This window comes from Sparassis crispa (assembly GCF_003851025.1).
Source record: "Sparassis crispa DNA, contig_000003F, whole genome shotgun sequence".
Classification (NCBI taxonomy): domain Eukaryota; kingdom Fungi; phylum Basidiomycota; class Agaricomycetes; order Polyporales; family Sparassidaceae; genus Sparassis; species Sparassis crispa.
This window is the reverse complement of record NW_020939750.1, coordinates 1702561-1724116: the sequence shown is the minus strand read 5'-3', so window position 1 is coordinate 1724116 and position 21556 is coordinate 1702561. Positions and strand designations below refer to the sequence as shown.

The 21556-nt window shown below is 48.6% G+C and overlaps 4 protein-coding genes across 4 annotated transcripts; 1 reads left to right on the top strand and 3 right to left on the bottom strand.

Annotated features, from left to right (window-relative positions):
• Window positions 1-190: 190 nt before the first annotated feature.
• Window positions 191-2212, top strand: SCP_0406560 (putative AC9 transposase; the record flags this gene model as incomplete). The annotated part of the gene is made up of 7 exons (XM_027757384.1): window positions 191-421; window positions 480-851; window positions 909-1178; window positions 1229-1442; window positions 1499-1659; window positions 1737-1929; window positions 1986-2212. 7 exons carry the CDS (start codon window positions 191-193, stop codon window positions 2210-2212), a joined length of 1668 nt encoding a protein of 555 aa, XP_027613185.1.
• A 3339-nt stretch (window positions 2213-5551) lies between these two features.
• Window positions 5552-7344, bottom strand: SCP_0406550 (hypothetical protein; the record flags this gene model as incomplete). Its single annotated transcript, XM_027757383.1, has 7 exons — window positions 5552-5929; window positions 5991-6010; window positions 6070-6333; window positions 6395-6662; window positions 6723-6934; window positions 6994-7237; window positions 7294-7344. The coding sequence occupies 7 exons, from the start codon at window positions 7342-7344 to the stop codon at window positions 5552-5554; spliced, it is 1437 nt and encodes a 478-aa protein (XP_027613184.1).
• Window positions 7345-7461: 117 nt separating this feature from the next.
• On the bottom strand, window positions 7462-7863 carry SCP_0406540 (hypothetical protein; the record flags this gene model as incomplete). The annotated part of the gene is made up of 1 exon (XM_027757382.1): window positions 7462-7863. The coding sequence occupies one exon, from the start codon at window positions 7861-7863 to the stop codon at window positions 7462-7464; it is 402 nt and encodes a 133-aa protein (XP_027613183.1).
• A 1287-nt stretch (window positions 7864-9150) lies between these two features.
• SCP_0406530 (hypothetical protein) lies at window positions 9151-9860 on the bottom strand (the record flags this gene model as incomplete). Its single annotated transcript, XM_027757381.1, has 3 exons — window positions 9151-9350; window positions 9414-9678; window positions 9735-9860. 3 exons carry the CDS (start codon window positions 9858-9860, stop codon window positions 9151-9153), a joined length of 591 nt encoding a protein of 196 aa, XP_027613182.1.
• Between the last annotated feature and the right edge of the window lie 11696 nt (window positions 9861-21556).

Below are 21556 nucleotides of genomic sequence, written 5' to 3'. Positions count from 1 at the left end.
TATTTTGTTGCTAATCTTCAGATTATTCTCAGATTATCCAGAAGATTATCTGAAAGATTATCTGAAATATTATATTAAGATTATCCTGAGTTAATCTATGCACCTACAAATAAGTCTACTTAAAAGTAGCGATTCTCATGAAAATTTGCTACTTATTGATAGAAAAGATTATCTTTCATAACTGACAAAGATGAAGTCTGACACTCACCTGCAGGAGTACGATGGCGAGTTGAGCTTCGCCACCGATGCTTGGACCTCGCCGAACCATAAGGCAATCGTCGCGTTCATGGTCCACTTGCAGCATAAGGGCGTGCCACTCCGAATGGTCCTCGATGTTGTCGAAGTCGCGGACTCCCATAGTGGTGTCAACCTTGCCGCTGCATTTGCGAAGATGGTGGATGATTTCAAAATTGCTATAAAGGTATGTCAATATTCACCGAGGCACTCAAATTGCGAGGAATTACTCACCAGAGGATTAGATGCTTGGCATCACCACGGACAATGCATCGCCAAACGATGTCATGATCGACGAGCCCGCCAAGTTGATCGAGTCGTTCCAAGGCCAGGCAAACCGTGCACGATGTTTTGACCACATCATTAATCTCGTGGCCAAAAGCCTGCTGCACCAGTTCGACGTCCCGCAGAATGGAGCTGATGCGGCACTCGATGACGCTGAAAATGCCCTTTGTGAGCTGGCGAAGGATTTGGAACTCGGAGTGAGAGAAGGAGGTGAGGAGGGGGAGCCACCGGATGATATTGAGGGCCTCCAGGATGAACGCGAGGGGATGTCCGTGGAGGATCGCACAGCACTCGATGCGAGCGTGCAGCCTGTTAAGCTCGTTCTTGTTAAGGTGAATTCCATATCACATATGTTGTGCACTCACCTTGGCTTGACTGCCTTTGCACAGTTGCGTAAGATCGCGTCTGCGATCATACACTCGTCAACGAAGCTCTTGCCGGCTTGGTTGAAGGTGCTGGCAGACTTGGAGCTGGCAGAGAGAAAGATGCCTCGGAATGTCGTCACGCGATGGAACTCGACCTTCCGGATGTTGGAATTTGCACTGGAGTACCGGCTGGCAGTCGATGAGATGACAGGAGACAGAGCGATGGAGCTGCGAAGATATGAGATGGACGACAATGAATGGGAGATAGCGAAACAGCTGTGTGACGTCCTCAAGGTGAGTCACATGTGACTATCACCACACCTCCTCCTCACGCCCACCACCAGGTCTTCAACGACGCAACCTTGTACTTCTCGTGCGACACACCTAGCTTACCCATGGTTATTCCGGCCATGGATATCATCGACGAGAAGCTGACGAATGACTCTCTCGACTCCGACTATGAGCCCTGTATCCGCGCTGCCCTCGGGATGGCGAAGAAGACGCTGAATCGCTACTACAACAAGACTGATCCTTCCAACGTGTACCGCATCGCAATGGGTGAGTTTCCAATTGGTAGCTTTCAACATTATACACTAACTACAATACAACGACAGTGCTACACCCCTCCCACAAACTGCAGTACTTCCGGAATGCCGGTTGGCAGGTGGAATGGATCACAACAGCGAGGGCGCTGGTCTGCGAAGAGTATGACCGTGCTTATGCACAATGTGCAGTGAATGTCGAGCCTACTCAGATGAAGCAATCGGAATGCACGGTAAGTCCATCCCCATCGTTTGCGATTGTTGCTGATTTCGAATGCACACACGACACATTCCATCGCCATCCCCTCAGCCATCTAGCAACATGTTCGACAACCTCCTGAACACGAATGTCTCCAAGGGCGAAGACAATCGTGATGAGCTCGAATGCTATCTCGATGCTGACACGGAGCGTGTCGACAGTGACACACTTGGCTGGTGGTACGCGCGGTGCAAGGAGTTCCCTCATCTATCGCGGATGGCCATGAGTTATCTTACCATTCCCGGTAGGTGTCTCCTGATCTCCGATTGCATTACAACCCACTGATGCACTTATCTGCAGCCACGTCTGTTGACGTTGAGCGCATCTTCAACAAGGGGCGCATATTGTTACCACATCTGCGAAATGGTCTCTCCGCAGAGTCTATCCGTGCTCTTCTGTGTCTTGCGGAGTGGAGCCGACTGGGGTTTGTACATGATACTGATGTCTTGGCTGTTGTCTCTCTCCCTGAGGCTCAAGAGGATGATGATGGCCTTGAGGATGGGTGGGATAACATTCTTTGGGATTAGATAGCTCTATACTATGTTGAATGCACCAAAGGTCCACAGATCTACCCTCAGGGTACATAAACCCGTGGGAACCCGTGAAACCCGTGGGATACCCGTACCCGTGGGCAAGGGTATGATACCCGCATGGGTACAGGTACAGGTACACCTTGGGACACCCGAGGGTACACCCTTGCTCTGCACTATGCGACGGGGTACGATCGCCACAGGAAATTTCAATGGTCACAACACGAGGCAGGCCGCGAAGGTGGCGGGATAAATGGCAGCCAAAGAAAAATTAAATCTGTTCATACGGTAGAAAGACGCACTGCTGGCATCACTGGCAGCCGCGAATTGAGTGTGTACAGTGGCCGTGTTTTCTTCAGTCACAGGAGAAATGGGAATTAAGACAGATAAGATGTACAATACGGAGAAGACGAAGACGGGGAGGTTGCAGGGCGGCACGCGCCTAAGAATACGGCATGGCCAGTTTCAAGTTCGCGCGCTTTGACAGAGGGCAGGCGCCGCCGAGTGTGCGAACAACGCGTGCTGCGAGAGTGAACACGATGCTCACCGACGTGTTCACTGGCCGCGAGCGTGAGGGACGAGCATGTCGGCCCATCTGATGCTCATCGTTCTTGCCTCCAGGAAAATGAAGTGACTGCCTGCTCCCTTTTGCCGTTGGGTGAGACAGTTTTGAAGGGTTCAGCTGGCCGCATGTGGGATGGGCCTGCACAGGTCAGGCGTCGAGTGTTGGGGGTGAACGCGCTGCTTGACGTTGCCTCAGCTGCATTTGTTGCCTCGGCTTGGGCTCGCGTGAGGGGCGTGAGAGAAAAGGCTAGGACCGCTGGAAGAGGCTGGAACTGCTGGAGGGCGGCGATGGCAGCGGCGACAACGATGCGATGGCAACATCACAGTGTGGGGGGTGGGTCGCGACGTGTTAGGCGCACACGAGCCTTGTTGCCCTGGGCGCCCACCGAATCCGCCTGAGCGCGCTTGCCACTTTTGGGGGGGGTCACCAGCCGAGTCCTGACAACCGGCGTGTACAGGGCTGGTGACCCTTCGATTCCTTTTAGGGGGGGTCACCACCGTGGTCACTGGGGTGGAGCGGTGACCCATAATATACTCTATGTACCACAGCCCTGGTGGCCACCAGCCAGTGACCTCATGTAAGTGGGTGACCTCGCATAAGCAGCACCTTTTCGGGCCACGCTGCCAGCCGCGGCCAATCCAGGCACTCCGATCGCTGGGCTGGTACACGGTGTATCCGTGGCGGTCACCCCGGCCATCCCCTTTTTCCCACCTGCCGATGTGTTGCATATATTGCGCCGTGCCGGCCTATGCGATCGACTGGCCCACCTGATCCTGCACCCCCATCATCGTCTCATCCCATTCAATGTCAGTTTGCGCTCGCTTGATGTGGCAGGCCCGCGGTGCTCGGAGTTCACGTGCATCGTGCACGAGTGCATGACCCTCTCCGCGTCTCGCCTTCACAACCCCCGGCTACTCGTGCAAGCCTCCCTCTGTGCGATGCACTGTAAAACTGATGCTTCCAAGCTACAACTACTACAACTGGGCCTACGGGTAAGATGCAGCCGTCGCAAGTACAGACTTGGCTCCCGCTCCATGGTCGTGCCTCAAGAAGTCACAGAACTGGTGTGAGGTATACTGAGGCTCATACTTTTCATGCAGAAAGTGTAGTGCAATGTCGAGGTGCCAGTTCCACTTCATCTGCAGAGACTCCATGAGCTGAATGACTTTCATGCGACAGTTTGCCTCAGTCTTCAACTTAGGCACGTTCCGACGCCATTTTGCACCCCATTTTTCACACAGCAACTGCACTGGCAGATAGCCTCCGATCCCCTCGGCCCACTCCGTCCATATGTCTGTGATCTGGCGTACTGGCTGGTACTCATAGTACAGCAACCACTCACCATTGAAGTCCCAATGTGCATGCCGATGGAGCTGCTCATCACCATGCTTACTCACGAGTGTGGCCCACTTTAGAGCCTGAGGAGCGAGGGGTGAGTCCCGAGGAACCAGGGTGGATGACGATGTCAGTGCGGAGGAGTTTCTGGGCACCGTGACTGCATGACGCACAGCCAATCAGGCCATGGGTTGAAAAGTCGCTGCCATCACTGGTGCTGCTGGAATTGATGGCGGCAGCAATAGTGGGGGATCCACTACAGCAGATGTGCATGCAGCCGGAGCAGGCATACCGTATGCACTGGGGACAGCACCGGGCATGGTGTTTGTGATGTTGATGGTGATTGCTGGCACAGACGTGCCTGCAGGAGTTGATCGCACGCTTGGCGCGACATGTTGCATTTGTTCTTGCACAGCGGCATGAGGTAGTGCCGGCGGTCGCGGCAGTGACAGCAGCGGTGATGGTGGCCAGCTGTGGTTCCCACCATTGTATTACAATTGCCCACAACACTGGGCAGGCCATTGTGCACAACTCATCAGCCATTGTAATTGTAATAACACTGGGCACATTGTAATGCAATGGCAATTACAATGCCGGCCACATTGTAATTGGAAAAAGAAGTGTTCACAGTGAGAGTTGAACCCCTGGAGTTTTGCTTATATAAGCTACACAAGACACATGCTTTAACCACTACACTATTGGTGCTTGCTGTTACTTCAACCTCAATTGTAAATAATGAGTCTGTCCACTACAATATAATGTACAAGCTTCTATTACAAATACTAACACTTGTTACTGTTCCTTTCTTAACTCTTTGTTAAATACTATTATAGTGTCTATTTATGTTCTCTTACTTGTTTATCTCTTTTTCTAACTCTTTAAAGTAATAGTATTAGATATAATATTAAAATGTGCATTAGAAGCTTGTATATTATATTGTAGTGGACAGACTCATTATTTACAATTGAGGTTGAGGTAACAGCAAGCACCAATAGTGTAGTGGTTAAAGCATGTGTCTTGTGTAGCTTATATAAGCAAAACTCCAGGGGTTCAACTCTCACTGTGAACACTTCTTTTTCCAATTACAATGTGGCCGGCATTGTAATTGCCATTGTATTACAATGTGCCCAGTGTTATTACAATTACAATGGCTGGTGAGTTGTGCACAATGGCCTGCCCAGTGTTGTGGGCAATTGTAATACAATGGTGGCCACCACTGGTGTGGTGGCAGTGGCGGTAACAGCAGCAACGGTGTCGGTAGTGACAATGGCAGGGGTACTGGATGCATGGAAGGTGGCACGTGGGCTGCCAAGATAGGTGCCAGTGTTGTTGAGCCAGATGATGCACTGCTGCTGCCCACTGCAAGACACGACAGATCACGCCTCAGGGGGATTATGTCGCAGTGGCAAAAATGAACAGGACTCACATCGACGTTTTCAACTGCGGCTCATGGGAGCCAAGACAGCCTCTTCAAGCAGGCTCTTCAGGTGCATGACATCCTGCGACAGTGTGCTCCATCTCATGTTATTGAGATCACGGTCCTGCTGCTGCGCGAGCTCAAGCCCCATCACGACGCCTTTGATACTGGTGACAAATCGTTCGGGCAGATGCTGAAACGCGAGCCAACTTTGTTCTTCGGCATCAAGAATGCGGGGCTCTGCCTCAGCTGCAAAGGTGCGGAACACTGCAGTGTTGAATGGTGTATACTGGAACATGAGCGCATTGGGGTTTCGTGAGTAAAGAACAGCCATGTCCTGCAGCAGAATGTGGCGGAACCACGAGAGGACCTTCAAGAATTGCTCGAGGGCAATGTCCTTTGCGAGAACATCCACCTCAGAGCATGCTCACATCGCGCACTCTTGTTCTTCAAGCCACCTTTAGCGACAATGGTGGGTCTACAGAGGTTGACAGTCAGTAGGGCTTCTTACACCATGATGAGGCAGACATCACGTACCGAGTATGCCCCGAGGAATGAAATAGGTGCCCAGTTGCCGTGCGTTGAGCATCGCCGAGCCGACAAGTGCATCGATCGGCAGTTCGCGGTCGTAGCAGGACCAAGATGACCCGCTCTCACTCCACCCACCCAGAGCCTTCGTGTCGCTGGCAGAGACCCCATGGCTGCGCGTGTTCTGTGCGGCAAATGACCGGCTGGCATGTGTCACCTTCATGATCAATATCTCATGCTGGATGTGGAGTGCATTGATGCAGCTGCAGTGGGCTGGCACAGACCGCGGTGAAGGTTAGCGAATGCTGTCAGTGGAGATGTCATTGGCACTCACTTTCGTATGACATGGGCATGTCGAGTCGCAAAGCGTAGAATACATGATACTGATACCAATTGCGACGCCCGTACTCGCCAAAATTCCGATCGGTGACATCTGCGCCGAAGGAGGGGAGCGGGTTATTTTGGATGTGAAAGTGGCTGAAAAACTGAAGTGCGATGGACCCGATGCTGCAGAGCTCGACCAGACGGTGACGGAAGGCACCAAACTCATCGGTCCGGCCATTCTGGTTGGTCTTGCCATTGTTGGCCATGAACACGAGAGCCTACATGATCAGATCAGCATGACGAGAGACATGGATCCTGATGAACAAACTCATGGGGACCCTGTGGCCGAGCTGAATGTCGTACATCGGGACCTGGCGGACTGACAGGTCAGACCACAGGAGACTGCGGATGTTGTCCCCCCGAAAAGCTGCACTTGATGATGTAAGCTGCATGGCGCGATCTCTAATCTGCGTGGTGAGCTTCCGGATGCCAGATGAGATGTTGAGGAAGCTCGTGGCCGTGCTCGTAAGCTGTCCATCATTGTACGTGTCTGAACGCACATGTGAGTGCCCCTGCAGAAATGGACCTATAACAGGAACAGGGGCACACCTGATGATGTCCCCGCGGCCTTCAGTGCCTGCGCTTTTTCGATTCGCAGCAGCTCGCTGTGTTTCACGGTGTCTTCGATGGCGCGGATGTGCTGGTCAGTGCGGAGACTGACCCTGGCATCCGGGTTGTCCTTGTAGAGGTGCTCATGGTTCCTGCGGTAGTTCTCGAGCGCCGAGATCACCTGCGCTATTCCTGACTTCCCGATGGTGGTCCCGTCTTGCATGACTGCACTGCCGCATTTTCTCTGTGTGCGCAAGCAGTCAGCTTGACCGCAGAGTGAACTGAGAGTGACACTCCTACCTTTGGACGCATACTCTCATGCTGGAGAAACATGATGGCCTTGGCGACCATGATCGGCTCTGAGGGGACGGCAATGAGACCCAGAGCTTTGGCTGTCTCGTGCCGTTAAAATGTAGCCCACCACGAGAGGTAATTTCTGATGTGCCGCTCATATGCGACTCCGGTCCCTCAATCACTCTGGCCTCGCTGAACGATGTCCATGCGCACTTGATGCAAAGCAGCTTCAAGGTTGTTGAGCGAAGCCTGCATTGACATCTCCGGAAGTGCACTGCGGCCTGTCGGTGTGCTGGCCACACTCACTGCTGCCAGCGCGATCTGCATAGATTGATTGGGCACCATCCTTGCACCCACGGGAGACTTGACGGCCGGTATGGTCGCAAATTTGGCGGGCATCTGCATCGACGACAGGTGGGGACTGCGCGACACCAGTGCAAGTGCCAGCAGGGCCACAGATGGCTGGCGCACGTCAGATGGCAGCTCGGCACTCTCGTCGGGCTTCGACAAGTGTGCCCTCTTGCGGGCCAAAGGAGACGGTGGACAGGGACGTGTTTTCGGGAGGTTTTGGTCCATGTTCAGTACTGTAAGATAAGCAACTGTAAAAAGATATTCCGAGTGAGCTCTGCTGCATGAATGAACTGCGGGAGCTTACCTAGTGTAGATGTTTGATAAGGCAGGCTATTGTAAGAAAAGGAGGAGAAATAATGTACTGTGTGGCGGGGACAGTAAGCCAGCTGTTGCAGCAGAGAAAACGAGGGTGATCTGATTTGGACTTACCTCGAGAATGCGAACAAAATTATCGATGAGGTAAAGTGAAGCGGGGATGGCCCTCACTGTGCACTGAGCTGTGGGCGGTTGTGCCGTGTCTTGCAGCTCTGCTCAAGAGTGGTTGCACCGTGTCTTGCAGCTCTGCTCGAACAGCCGTTAGGGAGGAGCTGGAGTCACACAGCCTCAGATTATGGAGAGGTTGTGCTAGATCTGTGAGGGATGAGGATAGGGAGTCACGTTCAAGTTCACGGAAGGTGGTGCTTACATGGGGCAGGATACTGTCTTGCAGGCCAAGAGATGGGAAGGCAGGGCCGATGATAAAAGTCGCACTCTCCCCGGCAACAATCCGCACAGATAAATTCGGAAGTTTCTGTGAATGCGAGACATCAGGCATGGCGTATGGTCAGGCATAGAAAAGCTTCATCCGCACTTACCGTGCAACACCTGAGCTTGGTTTCGCAGTGCTGGACCCTTGACGTGCAGAGCAGAGGGGGTCTGCGTGGACAGCTTGACCCTTTCGAGCCTTCTGTCAGTCGCTTGCTGTTCCAGGGACAGAGACCAATGTCACGGAAAAGGGAGATAAAATAAAATAGAGTGCACCCAGTGAGAGGGCTGAAATGATGGGACGAAGAGCTGAAACGCGGTGCGGCCATAGAGGGTCGCGGGAGGTGACACCCACGCGATGTGGTCAAATTTTCTTGAAGTTGACTGCACAGGAGTTCCAGGACTTTCCGGCCAGAGTGAAGAGGAAGCAGAAGAACAGAATTAAAGCTGTGATAATGTAGCTAGTCATGCCAGCGAGAGGTAGCGGCATCTGCTGGTTAGCGTCCGAGAGGAACGATGGCACAGCGAGGTCAGCGATGCGCACACCCTTGGCGCTGAGTGGCGCTTCTCTGATGGCATTTACTAAAATGGGCTACATGCTGCTGGAATATTTTCTTTTCAATATGATGCAGCCGGCGTACTTCCTGTACTCTGATGGTTACCTCGCTTGCCTTACGCTGGAGGGACGCATAGCGCGCTGAGGTGGGAATCACATCCGCAAAGCGATCTCACATTTTGGAGATACTACAGGGTGCGACATGACCGACCCTAGTCTGACACCAATTGGAAGCTGGTTATCAGAGGAGGGAACACTACGAGCCCAAACGCTACCTCTAACTCCTCAACTACGATCTGCAACCGTCTCAAAGTACCATCCGCCAACTCGCATCTACCGGTGATTCCGCGCATGACATCGTACAGTTCGTGGGCCGCATTGCGCAATGTCTCAACCCGAAGGTGCAAGGTTCCTGATGGTAATAAAAGGCTGAGAAATGCGATTCTGGGAAAATAGGGACAGGAAGACCGCGCACCAATGTCAGGGAGACCATCTGGCGGGTGCCCTAAACCAAAGTCCTCGCGGACAGCAGGGTCGTCATACAGAATGCGGGCAGTCAAACCACGAGGAATGACCGCAGGAAGGTGGTCCGCAATCCGAGGTATCATCCGATGACCGCCTTCTATAGTGCGAGCTGTCGCAAGGTGTATCTCCACTTGGGCCAGGACAGGGATATTGCGCGGAAGGGGTAGGATGATCCCCACGCTGGCCGCCTCAGACTGGGCTTGGACCATGAAGACCTGAGGGACGTGTGAGGGTCAGAAAGCGAAGGAACGTATAATTGCAGGAGCCTCACCAGCAGGACGTGCATCCGGACTGCCCATGCTTTCCACAGGATTGGATCGAAGGGCTCGGTAAAGATCTCAATACGAAGAAGTGCTTTCGCGAGGGTGTATTTGTGAAGGATGACACTGGCATCCATGGATGGGAGATTGAGTTCGGGATGGGAGATATGCCTCCGAGGCAGGCGGGTGCTTATTAGGCGCTCGGGCGGGACCGGTGATGGACGACCCCTCAGATTGAGTAGGAGCGTGTGGGGATGGGATTGCGAGATATGGCGTGATGGGCAGTGGTTCAGCAGAGCGATTGTTAAGCAGATGCGGGCAGTATCGGGAGGACAGGAAAGGTCAGGACCAGTTTAAGTATGAGGGCAGGGGAAGAGGTCGAGGAGAACCCACCGTCCCGGAAGGTACGCTTGCGAAAAGACTCATTCACATTTCCATCCCATCCAGTTAGTGCGTCTTTGGGCAGTCTTGCGTTTTATGCGTTTTCTGGGCAGTCTTGCATTTCCGCATTTCAGCGTTCTCCTTAGGGCAGTGTGATTTTAGTCCGATGCGTTTCCAGCGATCATTGCGACTATAGAGATTTTCCTAGCTACGCTTTCAGGCTACCCACCTCATACCTCTGGAATAGACTCTTCTCCTTCATCGCATCTCAGACCCCATGCGGACTTGATTCCGCTCGTACTCCACCTTTCCGGCTTGCGACAGAACTACAATCTCGTCAACCCGGGGGGTTACCAGCGAAGTTACCACTGGGGATTACTCAGGGCCAGTAACCTGGTGTATACTCTATGTAGAATTACATCTGTGATGCTGGCTACCGGATAAAGGAGGTCGCATCACACGAAAGCGCACACACGAAGTTCAGCTTTGAAGGCTGGGTTTTTTTGATAGATGGCACGCTACCTCTACACAGTAGAAACTTTGTCCTTTTATACATAGTGAGACCCCCGGTAAAGGAGAGACCAAAACCGGAGGTGAAGGAGTGAGTGGAGGGGAGAAACGTGAAAAGAAATGGAATCAAAAGGAGGGTGCTAGGGATGTACCTAGCACGCCCAGGCTCCTGCCCACCGCTGCAAGAGTTAAGGGGGGACGATTTACGAAATAAAATTCAGTGCTTGATCCCAAACATACGCGTCACATCAATCATGTGAAAGTCACATGAATCTTTATACTCTGACAGCCCATTCAGTCATATTTGTGAACTGGACTCCCATTTACCCTGACATTGTCATGAACTGGACTGCCAGCGGACGTCAGCCCATCGGTCTGTGTAGGAAGCTGTCAGCGATGGGCCCATGGCGATGAAGGGAAGTCTGGAGCGATGGGCCCACTGTGATGGGGTAGTTCTGAGCAATAGGCCCACCACCATAGGGGTACTTCTGAGCAGTGGGCCCATTGCCATAGGTGATGTTCTGAGCAGCGGGCCCACTGCCATAGGGGTACTTCTGAGCAGTGAGCCCATCGCCATAATGCTATTATGGAGCGATGGGCCCACCGCCATAGGTGTTGTTCTGAGCAGTGGGCCCACCATCATAGGTAATGTTCTCAGCAGTGGGCCCACTGCCATAGGGGTACTTCTGGGTAGCGGGTCCATCGTCATAATGCTATTATTTAGCGATGGGCCCACTGCCATAGGTGTTGTTCTGAGCAGTGGGCCCACCATCATAGGTAATGTTCTCAGCAGTGGGCCCACCACCATAGGGGTACTTCTGGGTAGTGGACCCATCGCCATAATGCTATTATTTAGCGATGGGCCCACTGCCATAGGTGTTGTTCTGAGCAGTGGGCCCACCACCATAGGGGTACTTCTGAGCAGTGGGCCCACCACCATAGGTGTTGTTCTGAGCAGTGGGCCCACCGCCGTAGGTGTTGTTCTGAGCAGTGGGTCCACCACCATAGGGGTACTTCTGAGCAGTGGGCCCACTGACATGGTGTTATTAGTCAGTGATTGGTTTACCATCATAATGCTGGCAGTGCCTGGACTCAGCAATTCACCTAATCACTAACCTGACACTACATCTCTGGTGGAGTTTCTACAACATGGAGTCCTGCCTGAAACTTATTGTAGCTATCGTATAGAGTGCAGTGCCACCATTCTATGAGTTCCTGATATATGGCGAACCATGGTTTTACATTCTGGTGATGGTGAGACTCAATTTGCCAAAAAGTCGCCAACCTGGCTCTCCTTCTCTGGCGAAGTTTGTTAAACTTGGAGGTCTGTCTGAAACTTATAGAAGAGGACTTATAAAGTGCAGTGCCACCATTTTAGACTTCCTGGGTATATGGCGAGCCATGGCTTTACATTCTGGTGATGGCAAGACTCAATTTGCCAAAAAGTTGCCAACCTGGTTCTCCTTCTCTGGCGAAGTTTGTTAAACTTGGAGGACTGTCTGAAACTTGTAGCAGAGGATTTATATAGTGCAATGCCACCATTTTATGAGTTCCTGGTATATGGTGAGCCATGGCTTCACATTCTGGTGAAGGCGAGGCTCAACCAGTAAACACTCGCCAACCTGTCTCTCTGTCTCTGGCAAAGTTCATTAAATGTGAAGCACTGTCTGAAACTTGTAGTAGGGGATTTATAAAGTGAAGTGCCACCATTATATAAGTTCCTGGTATATGGCGAGCCATGGCCTCACATTCTGGTGAATGTGAGACTCAACCAGTAAAAAACTCAGCAATTTGACTCTCCTTCTTTGGCAAAGTTCATAGAACTTGGAGCACATCTGGAATTCATAGTAGTTGGTATATAAAGTAAAGCACCACCATTTCATGAGTTTCTGATAGACGTTAGCCATGGCTTCACATCCTGACAATGGCTAGACTTAATCTGGTGATTCTTCACTAACCTGGCGGTCCTTCTCTGGTAAAGTTAATTCAACTTGAAGCACTGTCTGGAATTGATAACAGCTGTTGTATAAAGTGAAGGACCACCATGTTATGAGTTCCTGATTGATGGCCAGCCATGGTTTCACACATAAAAATGCTGAACGACCAGCTGGCACTGCTTCTGTAATGAAGTCTGTATGCAATGGAGTATCATCTGAAACTTAGGGCCAATATTATATACTGTGGAGTATGAACTGCAACTTGGAGTAGCAATATCATATTGTGACTTAACAGATATTAATTCTCAATAACAATTAAGTGTAACTCTTTGGAGAGAGCTACACTTAAATTCATGAAGTGTGCTTTGCTTCTCATATAACTAAATGCCAGACATTTGTTAGAAAATGACAGATATATCTTTTTCAAGACAACATGTAGTCAACTGTAATGTTAAGTGATTGGCAAGCTTTACTTCTCAAAAAAACAGCAAAGTTTACTTTGGAAGAGTTAGCAATATTTCACTCTGAGCTCTATAGACTTCTTATAAGCTTGTCAAGAATCTATCTAGCTCTGAGATAAGGTCTATATAATCACCATCGTTTAATGTAGATAGAAAAATGTATTAAAGAAGAATCTCAAATGTATAGAAGAAAACACATATAGAAGTCATTACGTTCATGTAGATGTATGTGCACTCAGAGACTAAAAAGGAAAGTGTGATTCCTTGACCAGTTCAGTAAGTCACGTGAAGTTCATTAAAGGTAGACAATATTGAATTCTTCACATAACACTAAGTGATTACGATCAAAACTAACCACAACTTCATATATCGCATATAAAGTGTTGTACTTTATTACACATAGTATTATGCAAAGAAATGGTAAGTTGTATGCTGAATTTCTCAAAGTGTTCACAGATCATTAGAATGGCTGTGTGTATCTTGCTAAACTTCAAGAAGTAATGCAAGGCTTCTACTTTAGAGCATACAACTGCTGTTGTAAGATTTAGTCACTCTTCCATATTATATATATATAAGATTATCACAGCCAGTTAGCATGCTAACTTGTGAGTGTATTTAGGATGATTAGATGTGGCTCACAACCAACTACGAAGTCATACAACACTGGCATTGAACAGTAATGCAACTGCTGCTCTAAGTTTTGAAAGGCTTAGATACTTCACTTTATAATAAATAGCAGATTGTCAGCATTGAATCTCAGTGCATCCACACTTTGCCAAAATGTACAAACATAGCCTGATATCAGCCAGAAGTCCATATAAAAGGACATCACAGTATATAGCCACTGCTACAACTTATAGTCAGTACTTCATATCATATGAAATTCATCAGTGTATGTGAAAAAAGAAGTATCAGGTTGCCAGTTACATTTTCACTGTGGCTCACCATCTATAAGGAACACACGAAATGCTGACACCACTTGATACAACATTTACTTTATTTTTTAACCCGTGCTTTAAGTTATTCAACCTTCACCAGAGAACAAGTGTCAGATTGGTCATTTTTTTCCTGATTGAGCCTAGCTATTATCAGGATATGAAGCTGTGGCTCACCATTGATCAGGAACTCAGAAATTGATGGCACTTCACATTATGAAATGTCTACTATAAATTCCAGACAGTGCTTCAAGTCTGACTAACTTCACCAGAGAAGAAGAGCCAGGTTAACGATGTGTTTATTGGTTGAGTCTAGCCATTATCAGGATATTAAGCCATAGCTCCCATCTACAAGAAACTCAAACAATGACAGTGCTTCACTTGATACCGCAGCTACTATCAATCCCAGACAGTCCTCCAAGTTTGACAAACTTTACTAGAGAAGGAGAGTCAGATTGCTGAGTTTTTTACTGGTTGAGTCTCACCTTCACCAGAATGTGAGGCCATGGCTCGCCATATACCAGAAACTCATAGAATGGTGGCACTGCACTTTATAAGTCCTCTTCTACAAGTTTCAGACAGACCTCCAAGTTTAACAAACTTCGCCAGAGAAGGAGAGCCAGGATGGCGAGTTTTTTACTAGTTGAGTCACACCATTACCAGGTTGTAAAGCCATGGCTCGCCATATACTAGGAACTTATAAAATGATGGAATTTAACTTCATGAATCCTCTGCTACAAGTTTCAGACAGACCTCCAAGTTTAACAAACTTCGTCAGAGAAGGAGAGCCAGGTTGGCGACTTTTTGGCAAATTGAGTCTTGTCATCACCAGAATGTAAAGCCATGGTTCGCCATATATCAGGAACTCATAGAATGGTGGCACTGCACTCTATACGATAGCTATGATAACTTTCAGACAGGACTTCATGTTGTAAAGATTCCACCAGAGATGTAGTGTCAGGTTAGTGATTAGGTGAATTGCTGAGTTCAGGCACTGCCAGCATTATGATGGTAAACCAATCACTGACTAATAACACCATGTCAGTGGGCCCACTGCTCAGAGGTACCCCTATGGTGGTGAGCCCATCGGTAAATAATGGCATTGTGATGATGGGCCCACTGCTCAGACATATCCCTATGGCAGTGGGCCCACTGCTCATTCATTGTACATTGGTAGTGAGCCCATTGCTGAGAGAAATATGTCCTGGTGATTGTCTACCCCCTGGCCCATGGCAGTAGGCCCATCTTTCATTTGATACTCTTGGAGATGGGCCCACTGCTCAGCTATTGTACTCTGGCTATGGGCCTATTGGTGACGATAACATGCTCTGGTGATGGCCAACCCTCTGACCTTTGGCGGTGAGCCCATCCTCATCTTACACTCATGATGATGGGCCCACTGCTCATTAATCATACTTTGGCAGTGGGCCCATTGATGGCGATAACATGCTCTGGTGATGGCCAACACTCTGACCTTTGACTACTCTGGCGGTGGGCCCATTGCTGGGAGAAACATGCCCTGATAATGGCTAACCCTCTGGCCTTTGGCAGTGGGCCAATTGCTGGCGAAAATATGTTCTGGCGATGACCTATGCCATGGGTGCTTGCAGTAAGGCCCTGACTGAGGGTACTTTGGCAATGGGCCGATTGCTGGCGGTAACATGCTCTGGCGATGGTCAACCCTCTGACCTTTGGCAGTGAGCCCATCCTTCATCTTACACTCTTGGTAATGGGCCCACTGCTCATTAATCATACTTTGGTGGTGGGCCCATTGATGGCCATAACATGCTCTGATGTCAGCCCACCATCTGACCTGTGGCGGTGGGCTCACTGCTCAGAAGTACCCCTATGGTGGTGGGCCCACTGCTCAGAACAACACCTATGGTGGTGGGCCCACTGCTCAGAAGTACCCCTATGGCAGTGGGCCCACTGCTCAGAACATCACCTATGATGGTGGGCCCACTGCTCAGAAGTGCCTCTATGGCAGTGGGCCCATCGCTAAATAATAGCATTATGGTGATGGGCCCACTGCTCAGAAGTACTCCTATGGTGGTGGGCCCACTGCTCAGAAGTACCCCTATGGCGATGGGCCCACTGCTCAGAAGTACCCCTATGGCGGTGAGCCCATTACTCTACCCCCATGGCGGTGAGCCCATCACTTCAGCCTTCCCTTCATCACTATGGGCCCACTTCTGGTAGAGGTTAACATGGTGACAATGGGCCGACGTCCGCTGGCAGTCCAGTTCATGACAATGTCAGGGTAAATGGGAGTTCAGTTCAGGTAACATGACTGAAAGGTGTGACTCTGAAACCCTCCTTAACTCCCCACAGCCGCTGGCACCAAACATTTGAACAAACAAACACCACCCGGTGGCATCCTCCAAATCAGGCAGTTGCTCACAGGGGAATACTGCTCATGAGTATTTTTCAACCAAGGCAGTGTGGCTTTCTCGCGCTCTCTAAGTTATTGCTGTTCGGGTCTGTACGATCAGAACTCAATGTCATTTAATTGTAGAAGTACATGATTTACTCTAGCACCCTCCACGCTCTGGACAAACTCGAGATCAAGCTCCTCACCCTGTCCATCAGTCATCCACAAATGGTTGAGGAAGCACAGAAATTCAGAAAGCTGCCATTAGCGACTGCCTGATTTGGAGGATGCCACCGGGTGGTGTTTGTTTGTTTGAATGTTTAGTGCCAGCTGCTGTGGGGAGTTAAGGAGGGATAAGGTTTCAGAGTATAAAGATTCATGTGACTTTCACGTGATTGATGTGGCGCGTATGTTTGGGATCAAGCACTGAATTTTATTTCATAAATCGTCCCCCCTTAACTCCCGCAGCTGTGGGAAGAAGCCTATAGCACACCATACTGGGAAGAAATGACAGACACTCATAGTCTAGGTTCTGATGTGTCTGCTTGTCAAGAGCCTGTGGTTGGACAATTTAGATGGAGCTATAATTTTACTAGTGTTTGATAACACTGAGTCACAAATCTTTGTGATATCATATAATGTACTCATTTCAACAAATCTGCTAAAGACTTTCTATGATTATTCTTCACTACAGTTTCCCACCTGGCATGCACAGTGGTATGCGGTAATGCACAGATAATGGCAAGATCATATCTGCTAGAGCTAGTGATACAAAAAGTGTAGGGATTTCTGCATAGAAGACCAATCACAGGAAATCTCAGGCTGCTTGAACTACCATAGAGCATACGACATAGCTGCGAGCCCAGACAAAGTGTTAACTCATCTTCATGCACTTTGAACTGACATATGGTGGCAGAACAGGTGAAGGGGGACATTGAAGGGACAGAAACATGATGTGCTCAATGTGATTTACAGACACATTGTGGGAGCATATAATGTGCCAGATCAGCAATCACAACCCACAATGAACCTTTTAGTAAGACCCCCCCTATAGATAGCAGATGTCAGACATGGATATCTGAGGCATGAAGGTTGAAGCAGAGTGGCTACAACTGCCTTTAGGAGACTAGACACTCGCCATTACCATTACACACGCCCTCCGGCCATCATTTAATGATGGTCTACTTGTAGTCAATCAACTCGCCCTCAACATCTTCATCATTCACACTCACCGACTTCTCCTGGTTGACGGTAATAGGGGGGTTCAGTTACTATACTGTAGCGTTTCGACCAACCCGGCCAGGGGTGTGATCTGTAACTGCAAAGTTTCGATCTGGCCAGACAGCCAGCTTTGGTGTGATAGTGGACAGAGCAGACAAACTGGCCAGGCCGACCCGATGAGGCCACAATTGGTGACTCACCATGTCCAGCTGAAGAGCCAATCAGACATTAGGTAGAATGGGAAAACTCAATATATTGCCTGGCAGGAGCCCCTGCACCGCAGGCCGCAAAAAAAGATTTTTGTAGGCATTGGTCACACCCAGCCAGCATTGCTGTGACCCATGACACCTGGTCAAAAACCGGCCAGCCAAGGTGTCTCAGTGATGTCAGTTATAAGGGATAATCTTTAGTGCTTATAAGTTACAATTAAGGCTGAAATCTGGGTTTAATAAGCAGGCCATGTACAAGGATAATCTACTGAAGGATTATCCCCTCAGTAGATTATCCTTTTGAAGTAGTCTAAGCTAATCTGAAGATAATCCAAAGGAATAATCCAGAGGATAATGCTAAAGATCATCCAAAGGATTATTCAAAGCCAAAATTGATTTAAGAACTTGCACCTAGCAAGGATTGAACCCCAGTGAAAACGCCATATTGCGAGGTCAAGCCAAAATGAACTGGAGCGCACAAGTTCGCCTTATGTAATGAATGAACGAAGCAAATCGCAGCCGCTCGAAGATCGGTGTGACAACTTCGCCGTAATTGCACTTTCATGTGCAAATCTTGACTCGATTGTTTCCTCAATGCATTCGGACTTAGCACACATAGCTCGCGACTTGCAGTTCTGGCGTGTCAGATGCATAGATGCATCTGGCGTGCTAGAACTTCTTGCCGCTGTCCACACTCTGTCTCCCTTCCACTCGAGTAGCTCTGCAATACATTCTTGTTCACGAAGACACTCAGTATATATGTCGGCCGGCCAATCTCAGTGGTTCTGCGACTGTGACGAATACTGCGGAGGGACGCGCAAAGCTGTCGGCAAAACCACATACTACAAACATGCGGAGGAGCATCTCAAGCCTTCTCAATCATTCGCCGAATTCAAGGTGAATTTGAGCAGCTCACGCATATTCTCCGAGGCAGCCCGGAATGTTGATCAGATGTGCACGAACAGCGCTAATTGCACACATACACGAAAGCGCAGGCATGTGCAAGACGAGATCGAAAACGAGATGGGCATACCGGAGGTAGGTCTATATAGCACTGTAGAGGGCGATGTCTCTGACTGTACTTGATGTAATAGAATATTATAGGATCATTGCCGTCGACCTGCAATCACAATTCACCCATCTATTCTCACTCTACCGTGCCAGATCCCATGCTTGGTGGGGGGCGAGCAGCGGGTGGGTACGAGCAGCGGGCGGGGGGCGAGCAGCGGGTGGGTACGAGCAGTGGGCAGGGGGCGAGGGGCGGGCGGGCGGGCTGGTATGCGACGGTATGTGCAGGATGGACCACGTCGAAGCAGAGCGAGCGGTATCAATGTAGAACGAACTGTATCACATTCAATCGAATTTTCACTAGCTGGTACAAAAATGGGATGCATATTCAACAGATGTACGACCTGATGCGATTTCCATTGTGGCTGTCACAAGCACCTCGATCTGACGTGAACTGCTTCATCTCGCTTCGTCCAGGATATCATATAGTTCACTTTTCGTATGAGATCGAAGCAGAACGCGGCGTTGACCTGGTTCGTTCTGCTTCGCCCTCGCAATACGGCATTTTGACTGGGATTGAACTCTCAACCTCAGGAGAAAGTCACATGACTAAGAAACTTCAGACACTTTAACCACTACTCCATATGACCTTAACAATTTGCACTCATGCATAACATATATAGTAAATTTTGCTGAAAGGACTTAGACAAATTCTGCTCATCACAAAAGTGGTAACTGAGTTAGACATAAGAAAAAGGATGTTTCTAGTCACTTTAGAGTACCCTTCAGACCTAGCTCTTAGCTTCAACATAACTTGTAGTGTATTGTAGCTAAGGGCTTCTCAGATGACTGACTGACCATTGTACTAACACATGTCTCAGGGCATTATATGTGATTATCCAGAATATAGATAGGATATAGGCTGGTCCATCTTATAGTACTAGTGTATTTACTAGTTGTTCTATAATGTCAGGGGTACAGAAGATGTCCCACTATTCACTTTAGAGTACTTTTTATCTCTAGCTCTTAGCAACAAAATCTTCTATAGCATGTCATTGCTAAGTGCCTCTTAAGTGCCAGTATGATTATAGTACCAATACATATCGCAGAGCATTAAAAGATTGCTCAGAGTATAGATAGGATGTAAGCTGAGCATATGAGATGAATCTTGTGGGGGATATCCTAGTAAGCTAGAACATTGATACTCTGAAGTAAATAGTGGGACATCTTCTGTACCCCTGACATTATAGAACAACTAGTAAATACACTAGTACTATAAGATGGACCAGCCTATATCCTATCTATATTCTGGATAATCACATATAATGCCCTGAGACATGTGTTAGTACAATGGTCAGTCAGTCATCTGAGAAGCTCTTAGCTACAATACACTACAAGTTATGTTGAAGCTAAGAGCTAGGTCTGAAGGGTACTCTAAAGTGACTAGAAACATCCTTTTTCTTATGTCTAACTCAGTTACCACTTTTGTGATGAGCAGAATTTGTCTAAGTCCTTTCAGCAAAATTTACTATATATATTATGCATGAGTGCAAATTGTTAAGGTCATATGGAGTAGTGGTTAAAGTGTCTGAAGTTTCTTAGTCATGTGACTTTCTCCTGAGGTTGAGAGTTCAATCCTGGCTAGGTGCAAGTTCTTAAATCAATTTTGGCTTTGAATAATCCTTTGGATGATCTTTAGCATTATCCTCTGGATTATTCCTTTGAATTATCTTCAGATTAGCTTAGACTACTTCAAAAGGATAATCTACTGAGGGAATAATCCTTCAGTAGATTATCCTTGTACATGGCCTGCTTATTAAACCCAGATTTCAGCCTTAATTGTAACTTATAAGCACTAAAGATTATTTTTTATAACTGACAATGATGGGTGTCTGTGACATGTGACTGGCCGTTTGGTCGAAACACTACAGTATTTGTGAAAGTGGCTTTTTGTTGCTGTTGCTTAAGACCACATGACCTAAGCATCATGTGCACATTGTTGCATTCTAGCTGTGACTGTGATCACTCACTAGGGTTAGCTAGGGTTGGGAAAATGCAAATGTCTGCTGGGCCGCCCATGGTGGCTGGAGACCCAATCTGAGAAAGCTAACTTCTCAAGTGGAAACATTGAGCATTTCCGATAGAAATCCTCACAAACTTTAGGGACCATCACCAACCCTAGTGTATACTCTCAGTCTGCACAGGATCCTCAGATCAGGCAAAAGAAGCAACCTTTAGAACATCCTGGGACACGGAGATTTAAATGGTAACCCAAACAATTGGACATTGCCGAGATAGGTGCTTGCAGAGATGTTGAATAGACATGACAGAGTCCGCGCTGCAGAGGCGTCCCAGACATGTTTTTAAGTGGGGATTTTAAGTGGGGATTTTAATACACATGTACAGGGGTGCTACAGTGTGCAAATGAGCATTTTTGTAAATTTTTTAAGGTTACAGAAGGCCCAAAATTTGAGTAGATGTGTTGCTCCCAGCCAAATTACCTAAAGATACTCATCTAGGTGAGTACATAGCAGTTCTCGGGTGAAATCAGTGTGTCCCAGGAAGAATATCACAACTTAGTTTTTATAGGACATGCAGTTTTTGGCAGGCAGCCCAGTGGGCTGTATGTCCCATGTCAAATTCGATTCTGAGGCTTCATAGGACACACAGCCTGATATGAAAGATCTCTGGGAACATATCACATCTATTCATCTAGCGATGTGAGGGAGTGCCCAATGAATGTGGGAGCAGCTCATGCTGCCCATCAGCTAGATGGCATGCACACTCCAGCCATCAATTT